General features: G+C 44.1%; 1 protein-coding gene across 3 annotated transcripts; it reads right to left on the bottom strand.

The window, feature by feature from the left end:
• Positions 1–640: 640 nt before the first annotated feature.
• On the bottom strand, positions 641–10456 carry LOC101783071 (putative disease resistance RPP13-like protein 3). Of its 3 annotated transcripts, none has more exons than XM_022828807.1 (5): positions 10075–10456; positions 8278–9253; positions 5438–7667; positions 5231–5354; positions 641–899 (listed from the first exon to the last, which is right to left on the bottom strand). In XM_022828807.1, the coding sequence occupies exons 2-4, from the start codon at positions 9171–9173 to the stop codon at positions 5274–5276; spliced, it is 3207 nt and encodes a 1068-aa protein (XP_022684542.1). In that variant the 5' UTR covers positions 9174–9253; positions 10075–10456; the 3' UTR covers positions 641–899; positions 5231–5273. The 3 variants fall into 3 exon arrangements, with proteins under 3 accessions (XP_022684542.1, XP_022684541.1, XP_004979855.1); XM_022828806.1 differs by lacking the exon at positions 641–899 and adding an exon at positions 2604–3090; XM_004979798.3 differs by lacking the exon at positions 641–899 and having other exon boundaries at positions 4856–5354.
• Positions 10457–11238: the final 782 nt, after the last annotated feature.

The raw sequence follows: 11238 nt of genomic DNA, 5'->3' as shown, positions 1-11238 counted from the left end.
CGCTAGCTCACATGTGCGCGGAGCTCCCAGTGGGAGCGCGGTAGCAGGCGGCTCCCCGTGGGGCATGGTGGCTGGCAGTGCGCACGTGAGGACGCGATGGGCGGCGGTGGCGGGGGGGGGGGGGGACGGCACATGGCATGCATGCATGCGTGGCTCCTCGTGGGGCCGCGACAACTGGCGGCAGCGTGGCGGCCGGCGGCGCAGGCTCCCCGACAGGGGTGGAGGTGGCTGGCGGTGTGCAGCTCCATGGCAAGGCCTAGCGGCGAGGCTCCATGCGAGGCCAGTGGTAGGCTAGGGCACGCGGCAGTGCAGCTCCACGCTAGAGCGCCCACCGGGGCCTGACGGCTGGCGGCACGCTTGCTAGCCATTTTTCCTTTTTTTTATCGATCACTAAGGGTGGGTGACAGGGTGATCTGTCCATGTAAATGCCATTTGCAGAGGCGGTTGAAGGTATAACCTGCCCCTGTACATGCCATTTGCAAGGGTGGGCACCCCACCACCTACGTATGGAAATAGCTTTACAGGGATGGATAGTTACCCGCTCCTAGGAATATCTGAGGGCGCAGTGGTTTTGGAGGCGAACTACAACATGTGTTCTTAGAAGGATAGTAACTTTGACACCCAATTACATTGGCTTACCATTTGAACAACCATGTCCTAGAAATATCCGAGGGTACAGTGGTTCTTTACACACTCGGAGGCAAACTACAACACATCTTGTTAGAAGGATAAGCTTCGACACCCGACTCCGCTCGGCCTTCGCTTCCGTTTGAGTGTGTTCATTTATTGTTATTCCTGTCCTATGAAACCCTGAGGGGCCCTTCGCTGGTCCTGTGCTCACCGGTTCCGTGCTTCAGTGTCTTGCTACGATCGATCCTCCAAAGGTCTTCGCCCATTGCCTGAACAACTTATTGATGATCCATGACTTAGTAACCAAAAATTTTCCATGCTGCTTTGCATATATGCCGCAGGATCATACATTGATGCAGACCCAAAATGGTTCAATTGTTAATAAAGATTGAAGGAAGACTAGTATTTGGTGAGCCTGGTAATATGGTTTGGCTCGCTGAATCAAGTATAATGCTCCCTTCCATTTTGTTACTACGAATCAGCTATGACAGTAAAGAAATTATTTCTGCCATGCCATGATTACAATAGGATGTAAGGTAACATGATGAATAAAGCTAGCTAATCACAATGTTTTGTGAGCAAATCAAAATTAAACCTTCAAAATTCTGCCATCTTTGAATTATTGGTATAGTGTTAGCATCTCTTGCTTAGTGGGAAGATATATTGATGTTAAAATGTTAACACGATATGATAGTTTCCTATTGCTATCAAATTGAAGTTCTCATCCCATGTTGGTTTTGCTTCAAGATTTATGTATGTTTGTGTTTTGATAATCGCAGGAAGCTCGACAAACGCTTTGCCATGGGATGAGAGTGCATTCAAGATTATGTTTGTATTTGGTTGTTTACGATTGCGATTGTCACATGTTTTTCATGATGTGTTGCATAGTTGCAACACGGTTTTCAGAAACAATATGTATATATTGTGCTTGCATGGGTGTTGCAGGGGACTAAAGTAGAGCTTGAAACCTCACACAAGTATCTGCCATTTTTTAACCGGCAGTAGAATGTTTCTGTTCTGTAGTAGCAGCATATCTTAAAATACCATGATGGTTGCCTACTGTTTATTAGTCAAAGTTGAGCCCTGTTTAACTACTTTTGCAGCTGTCAAGTGTACTAACTGTCATGCGTTCCATCCAGGTTGTTGCATTGGCTTCATGCCAAATTTCAGGAAGCTCATCACACAAATGAAGCAATGCAAACCATGCAGGTAGCATTGTACTCCATCCAGGACACCAAACTGACCCATCATGCATAAGCTTGATTCTCCCTCTTGGCTACATGTATATAAGACCCCATAAAAGGTCTCCCAACACTGCTACTAGTGTGAGACCTGAATTACTTATTAGTAACTTTTCACTGGTTCTGGTTTTGATAGTTAACGTGTTAGGCTCCTCTGGCCCTCCAAAATTGATGAACTCCTGCTTTCCTTCAGAACTTTCTTGAGACATTAGAGAAAACTGAAGCGTGTGGAAGGACATATCAGTGGAGAAGATGCTGGGGCCTATCTGCAGTGTAAATGAAGGTCGGTCCGTTGATAGTGCCCGCAGCATCTTGTAACTAGAAAGGAAGAAGCAACTTGTTGAAATCAAGGATGGATCAGTAAGCTCTGTGCAAGGTCCTGGGAAGACTGCTGCTGAATAACCACAGAAACGTCTGAACATGACCAAGAATTTGAGTATTGGCTTTCCAGAATATGTAACTTGAGTTCAATCTAAGTTTAGAAGAGTAGAATGCTTAAGCTTGTAAGTAATGCCATAATCTCGAAGCACGAAAGACTGATCGAACTAAAAAGTTCTTTCAAGGCTGTAATGATTGAACCAAACAAAGCTATGATCCTACAGGTAGCATAATCGAGCTTTACGGATATTGAATTGGAGGAACAAATTAAAAGATGAGACACCTGAAAAAAGCTGAAGCGATGAAATGTGAAAACTTCAATAATCTAACTACAAGTCCATTATTCATTTCATAACAGGGGCGTACCTATTCCAAATTCCAAGATCCTAGCTCCATTTGCAAGGATGGAATCCCATGAGTAGCACACCGCCACATTGAAGAGAGGTTGGATCCAAACCACTCTAACCATGAGATACCCCTTCACTAAAATACCCCTACCAGGTATAACAACAAATACACTATAACTAATTAAGTGCCACGATGAATGGACTATTGTGTGTATCGTGTGGCGTTGTACAGGAAGCTAGAGACTAGAGACACATATAGTCAATGTGTGGAGGTGTACACGCTGCACTAAAAAGAGGTTCGATCTATTTGCCAGCTATCCACACATTCTAGTATTTGCTCACCTTCAACTTGGGGTTTTTCTCCTTTCCTACTAAAACACAGAAATGAACATATCCCATAATGCCCAGTAATTAACAAATTGTGATGCCTCAAAGAGGAATGTGAATAGGCTGCTTATTCCATACAGTGTGCGCAATATGTCCACATCTTCTTCCTGGACCACAGAGACTGAAGCTTAGATGCAGGAACTGAAGGAAGAAAAGATGACAAAGAAGTAGAAAACCTATGTACAAGGTCGACCCGAACTGGATGAAGCAAAAGGGGCATAAATAGCTATGCACTACAGATTCCCGTTCACTCATAGCAACACAATTTCATCTGTTTAACCACATCATACCATTTCCTCTCCACTGGCCCATAGGCGACGCAAACTGAGGACCATTAGAGAGTACGACTAGCTGGTTTCTGGAGTGTTCTATGGGCAGCGGTCATCCCAGATTGGCACTACGTACCCAATGCTTACCACATTACTTATCGGTTATAGACTTGAGATCCGAGACTAAAATGTGAGGAAAGAAGTGCAGATCTGTTCCGTCCAATGGAATATACGGAAGAACACAGTACCGTTCACTATAGAGTGGATCTGGTCTGTCCATTAACTATGGAAGAACACAGTACCTTACAATAAGCACCACTGCCACCACCACTCTTTCGCTTTTAGCAAGTAGATATATCTGCAGGAAGCTTGATACATCGCGACCCTCACAGAGGTTTGTGATGATGCATTTCATGGTAGCAGCACGGTTTTCACTGACATTGTGTACATATTATTGTGCTTGCATGGTATGCTGCAGGGGACAAAAGTAGAGCTCGAAACCTCACATACATTGTCTGCCATCTTTTAACCGGCAGTTGAATTTTTCTGTTCAATAGTAGCAGCATATATCTCATGTCGTGGATGAAACATTGACCTGAAAATGCCAAGGATGCATGCCTACTTCTTTAGTCAAAGTTGAGCCTAGTTTGACTATTTTTTTCCAGTTATCAAGTGTATTAACGGTCATGCGTTCCATCCAGGTTGTTGCATTGGCTTCATGCCAAGTTTCAGGAAGCTCACACAAATGAAGCATGCAAACCATGCAGGTAGCGTTGTACTCAATCCAGAGCACCAAACTGACCCATCATGCACGATCTTGATTCTCCCTCGTGGCTACATGTATATAACACCCCATAAAAGGTGTCCCAACGCTGCTACTAGTGTGATCGATCAGATCACCCACTTTCAGACTTTCCAAGGTGGGCTTTCAGTGATGTCCCAAGAAAGTTTCCTAATCAGTGTATTCATATAACGTTAACCATTTAGGCTCCTCTGGCCCGCTGGCGACACCATTTGAAACAAAATTGACGAACTCTTGGTTTCTTTTAGAACTTTCCTGAGACATTAGAGAAAACTGAAGCGTGTGGAAGGACATATCAACGGTGAAGCTAGATCATGCTGGGGCCTATCTACAATGTAAATAGCGGTGAAGGGCCTGGAAAGGACTGTAACCATCAGAAATGTTGGAACAACGCCAAGAATTTTCAGTATTATTTTTCAGAATATGTAACTTGAGTTTAATCATAGTTTAGAGTAGAAAAATGCTTAAGCTTGCAAATATTGCCATAATCTCAAAGCACAAAAGACAGATTTAATTTAAAAAAATCTTTCAAAGATGTAATAATGAAACAAAACCAAATAAAGCTGTGATTCTACGGTAGCATTATTGAATTTTATGAAGATTGAATTAGAGGAACAAGTTAAAAATAAGAGACACCTGAAAAAACTGAAGAGGTGAAATGTGATAAATTAAATAGTCCATTATTCATCAATCCATAACAGAGGGTCAGAGGTCATGCCTATTCCAAATTCTAGCTCCATTTGCGAGGTGGGAATACGATGAGTACAAGAGAAGTTGCATGCCGACATTAACAAGTCACCGGAAACGGAACTCAGCCACAAGAACAGATATATGCACGTATGTAACTGTCAAATATAATATATAAAATACTACCGAACAATATATATATACATATACAAGGTAATGTATCCATCCCAAATTGTAGATCATTTTAGCATATGTAGGTTCATATATATACACTATGTCTAGTAATATAGTGCAAACTATGAATCTAGAAATACCAAAACGACCTACAATTTGGAACGGAAGGTGCGCAATGATTTGATATATATATTACTGGAGGAGCTAGAAATAGGGCATAATGCATCGTGCTAGCGAACTGAGCAACGTTTAAACAGGCTAGTAAGTAGTAACAGATTCTGGGATGGGCTAATAGCGTGGAGAGAGTGCGCATACATGTGCATGCAGAAGAGGCAAGACTGATTTGCATTGAACAGATTCAACAGCTGGGTGTCGCGGGGTTGTCGCCTCCTGACTCCGTGACAACAACTTCATTGCCAGCTACTGAGGCCCCGCCTTCCTGTTCTTTCACGGAAACATCATCACCATTGTCGGATAGGAATTGGGAAGGAATTTGATTATGTTACCATGCACAGCACGTACCTCTTTGTCGTCTTGGTCTGTCGATTGTTTGCGTCGTTCATTGTGATGGAGTTCGATTCTGGGACGGTTGGGATGGAGATTTGCTGTGTGCCTCAGCTCAGCCTCTGCCTTCTCCACATCATCAGCAGAGGCACCCTCACAGTCGACAGCTATTTGGACACTGCGAAGCGAAGGGAGGCACTCCAGCCTGAGATCACCGCAACTACCATTTCCATCCTTATATAAGGCCCTAACGGGAACGTCAAACCAAAGTTCTTGGAGGTTCGGCATCACGGGTGGTGGTGCTATTGATCTACTGTACTCGTCCTTTGTTTTGGAACCAAAGGCTATAACACCCATCCCATTCCAGATGCTAAATGAAACACCAGTGGAGTCCTCATTGAGCACCAACTGGACCATCCAGCCATATAAGAAGCAAAATCTCAACTTCTTGAAGAAGCCATCGACCGCAGTAATATTAGCTAAAGTTGCCGTGCAAGCCATCGACGGCCGAGCCGTTGACAACCCGAGGTAACGGAGCTCTGGCAACCCACCCAAGTTTCGCAGACTTGACTCATCCATATGTTCCACACGCAACCACAAGTAGCGGAGGATGGGGAGATGCGCGGGACTAATCCATGCTGGCAGCTGACGGAATGATATAAAACCTAAACCCAAATGCCGGAGATGCCGCGGAAGCACCACTCTGTCCCACTTCCTCATTGCGGCTTCACCATTACCATTATCATCCACCCCTCGTAGATGCTGGAGCTTGTGGAGATTGCCTAGTGACTGCACTAGATCTGACTGCACCATCCCTTTCAACATGCCAATAATGTCGAGCACCCTGACTTCGCTCCCTCTGTCCCAAATGCCAGAGATGTGGAGCTTGTGGAGCTTGTGGAGATTGCCTAGTGACTTCACTAGATCTGACTGCACCATCCCTTTCAACGTGCCAATAATGTCGAGCACCCTAACTTCGCTCTGGTTGCCAACGTCCTTCATAAATTGCCGCTGGGACTCCTCATCCAGGTTATCAATACGTATACGCAGGTACTCTAATGATGTCACCTTCCTCAGGAATGACCCATTCGGCGTGCATGTATCGAAGTCACCACTTAGGCAGACCAGCTGCGTTAATTGGCAAACGCCTGATGGCAGTACCCCTATGCCAGAATCTTGCAAGTCAAGTGTTTGTAGAAACTTCAGTTTTCCTATTTCTTCCGGGAGCTCATAATAACTACCACAAAATGTATTTCGTAGACCAAGGTACCTCAAATGAAGTAGATTTCCAAGGTCCTTTAGACCTTGCCAGCCTTCCCAAGGTACTCTGCATCCCTCTAAATCTAGCACTCGCATGAGTTTAAAGCTTGGATGCAAGACCCAATGACTATCAATATTACACCTACAGGCAACAAATGACCTCACTTGTGCCATGTCCATGTGATCGTCCTGCTGAGTTTGCTTCATAATTCTATTCTGGTGAGCTAACCTGCGCACCTTGTTCTGATGTGGTGATGTTCCTTCATCATCATTTGAGATAGTCACAAAGTTTTCTTTATATGACAAGTCACGGATGAGATCAAGCACCATGTCATGAACACGACAGCCACCTACTATGCCTGTGTAACCTGACTCGACCGCCTGGATCATGCTTCTATTTATGAGCTGATTGAAGTATTCCTCTCCCCGCTGAAACAAGCTGGTTCCTCTTCTCTTCTCCACGAAACCTTCAGCTATCCATTTCCATATCAAAGAATCTTTCTCAATCACATAGTCTTCTGGATACACACTTAGATACAGTAAGCAGGTCCTTAGATAAGAAGGCAGATCATAGTAGCTAAGAGACAATATCCACTCAGTATCATCTACTTGTTGGTTACCGTTACCACGATAGAAACCAGGAGAGTTGCACAGATCAAACCAATCTTCTCTTGATTTACCCACCAGCAAACTGGCCATTGTGATGATAGCTAATGGTATACCACCACATTTTTTCAGAATCTTTTCAGATGCCGCAGCAGGGTGATTAGCAGGATATTCACCATTAACACCAAACAACCTCGTTTTGAATAATTTCTCTGAGTGATCAGGGGAAAGTGTGCGTAGCTCGTAAACCTCCTCCCTACTGGCTACATCTCGATTGCGAGTAGTTGTGATTACTCTACTTCCACTATCATTCTCAACAAAGGCTGATTTAATTGTCATCCAAGTTGGTATGTCCCATACATCATCAATAATGATGAAGTACCTAGCAACATGAAAGTACATATCAATACCCAAAGTTGATAAACCGTTGAGCATGTATAAAAGAAAAGAAGAGTGACAAAGTATAGAATAAAATCATAAAAATGCTAGCAAAAATTTACTAATGTAATGTATTTTATTACCTGAAATCTACTCAATATTTATGATCTTGATGTAAATATTTTAGTTTATAAAGTAAACCTTATGTTTATAAACACAGGAGAGTTTTATCTACAATAGAGTCTCATTCCTTAAAGTTCAATTGTTGTAGTATAATGATATATAGCATATCAGGGAGTAACTTTAAATGTCTACGTCCAATTGATAGCATATCAAAGACTACATTGGAATAGTCTATGGCTACGATACAGTTAAGGAATAGCAACCGCTTGGTGCTCACGTTGAAGCCTCCAATTTGTGAAAGTTGTGCTCAACTAAAAATTCATAAGGAAACAGGAACATTTTCATAACTCTACAATGTAAGCTTCCAATGGCAATCACACACAAGTGGTGTGGCATAGAAAAAGATGAAGCGGAGAAACTACTAATTTGATGTGATATGCTTGTCATCTAGCTAAGAGCATAAATATAAGTGGCTACTAATCAATGCATACCTCTTGTTTTGGAGGAATTTTCGGAGTTCTCCAATAAGCAGGGATTCGTTCTTTACATCACGAATGGCCTTGTACTCCTTTTTGTCGAGAAGAAGGAAGATTTCTTTGAAGACTTGTGCCAGGTCAGGTTTCCGGCCAACGGAAAGAAAGGCTCCACAATCATATCGTGGACCAAGCTCATCGTAAACCGCCTTGGCAAGAGTCGTCTTGCCCAGTCCCCCAACTCCAACCACAGAAACTATCTTCATCTTTCTGCTGTTGCTGCTTCTGCCAGAGACGTCAGAATCTGCATTGCCGTGAGACGCCGGCAGAAGCATGGCTTTTCTTTTTCTTTTTCTGTTTTTGAGATCAGGCTGAAGCATGGCTATGAGCTCCGCCCTCGCATTGTCGATGCCGATGAGCTGCGCCGCTTCCTTGTGCATGTCCGCAAGGCGAGGATCCGGCTTCGTTGGCAACGCAGGTTGCGACACCGCAACAGAGAACCTGTCGCGGCGCTCATCCACCGCTTGGAGGCGCTTCTTCATGTCCTTGATCGCGCCGGCGATGGTGTGGCGCGCCTTGCTCTTTTTGAGCAAGTCGGCAATATTCTTGTGGAGACGTTTGAGCAGGCCATCCTTCTTCTCAGCTGGATCAGCCACCTCGATGAGGCAGGTGTCGAGGATGTCCTCCATGTCGTAGGATGCCTCCCTGACCTCGCGAGCCCAGAGCCGGACCTGGGGATCGAGCTGCTCTGGCGGCACCTCGCCCACCTTGCTGAGAGCCGTCTGCGCACTCTCGAGCTCATGTTTCAAAGACTCGATTTGCTCAGGCAGGCCCTTCTGCAGCTTGTACTCCTCATGGAGCAGCTCGCAAAGCTTGCCGATGACGTTGCCCACTGCCCCGGCTACAAGATCCATGCCTAGCTCTTGAGATGAAAAAATAAGCTTGGCAATTGCAGAGCTGATATAACAGGTTCAGCATTAATACATGTAAACACCTGCAAGCATACAACGCCATTGACAGTAAACACGTGATAGAAATATGTAAGTATGCTTGATGACTATCGCTGTATAGACAATGTATACATGTACGAAGGAAGTGACGAAAATGAAGATTTTAATGCCAAACACATAGCTCAAACTAAAGGTTCCTGTAATAAACACATATCAAATGTGGATGAAAAAGTGATCACAATCGAATAAAGATAACTAAGCGCTGGTGGACTAGTAGGTTATTAACTGGAGGGACGGGGCTAATTTCATTAATATGCTGCTAGATCTAGTGCTACTATATATATCTTAGTCAACAGGGGTGCAAAAGGGAGATATATGCAATAAACATTACAGTAACTGATGACTATGGACTCACCCAGGCATGCATCAAGTTGACACAAGTGCAATCCAATATCAATATGTATGTGTAAGAACGGTAGCAAGGTGGTAGCAGTGTATCACTGATACTAGATCTCTACGAGCTCTAATAAGGAGCAATGAAAAACAGCAGCTGTGTATGATCTTTAATTACTCATGCCTTTTTTTTCTTCAGAAGGACCTACAACCTTTGCTAACGCTCTCGTTCCCGCATTAATCATCAACCTTTCTAACAGAGAAACTCAGAGAAATTTACGCAGGCACGCTAATTGTGAAACCTGCCAGCTAAGATTTAAAGCACAAACGAGAAGCATGGAAATGGGAAGCCAGAAGAGAAAAAATAATGCGTCTGAGGACAATTCATTCAAAAGAAAGAAAGAAATCTAGATCGAGGCCATTAAGCAAGAATTATAGATAAGATATGGGGAGCCAAATTAAAGTCACGCACCTTGCTGGTTCAGCTCTTCGATTGTGCTTGAGGATTGAATGAAGGATTGATGGGTGGTTGAGTTCAAGATGAAGCGCAACTTGTCGTGAATGAGCCAAGCACTGATAGATAGAGCTAGGGAGCCAAAGACACCCACCTTGCTGATTCAGCTCCTCGAATGTGCTTCAGATCTAGGTAGAGAGAATGAAGGATGGACGGGCTTTTATGAAGAAGACCACTGCTTGGTGGGGGTGATATCTGTTTGCTACCAAGGATGTGAGATATTGATCGGAGCTCCACACCACTGATTGGTGACGATGCGAGGACTAGACTTGGTTGCTGAGCCTCAGTAATTCTAATTCATCAGGGAAGGAAAGATGGCAGTATATAGCAGGCTAGTAGCATGTGTCTCTGTGCTTGCGTGCTCCGATCCCTCTGTCCACGTACAACCAGAGCAGCAAGTCAAGTCTTCGGGGTCCCGCGTTCCTAGCTTCCCTGTGCACTCATCTCCATGGCACAGAGAGCGTTCATCACGTGTCACATGGAGTGTCTTGGAAAGGGATGGCACGCAACTGTGATCCCGTGAATGGCATGGGAATGGGACGGCACACACTTCCGGAGTTAGGCATGTTTGTTTCAGCTGTAATTTTTGAACTTTTTTAAAAAGCTGCTGCTGGCTTTTTGGTTCTGAAAAACTAACACTAGCTTTTAGAAAATATGTTTAGTTTTTTGAGCTCTGAAAGCTACGAAAAGCTTCTAAAACTGAGTTTTTTTTCATATAAATTCAACTTTTATGGACTTCTAGCTTTGCGAAAGATGCATAAGAAATTCGAGCTTCCAACTTTTCACGCCAAGAAGCTGCCTAGAATCTCAAATAAACAGGGCCAAGCAAAGAAAGACTGTCAAAGCTATGAAGTTCATGGCATGCGAGCAATATATATTAGCTGCCCCAAAACAAGCTTTCCGACTTTGTTATATCCATCAGCCATCGGAAAACTTTCAGGACCACTCCAATTTTTCCTACACAGGAAAACTGAAAGTCTTTATCAAAATAGATGAATGAAGGACCTTCTGCAGCTTGTACTCCACCTGGAGCAGCTCGCCGAGCTTGCCATGATGCTGCCCACCGCCCCGGCCACAAGATCCATAGCCGATGCCGGCCGGAATAGGATATTGGCCGCTCCA

Source organism: Setaria italica, chromosome VIII (genome assembly GCF_000263155.2).
Source record: "Setaria italica strain Yugu1 chromosome VIII, Setaria_italica_v2.0, whole genome shotgun sequence".
Classification (NCBI taxonomy): Eukaryota; Viridiplantae; Streptophyta; class Magnoliopsida; order Poales; family Poaceae; genus Setaria; species Setaria italica.
This window is presented reverse-complemented; position numbering and strand designations above follow the sequence as displayed.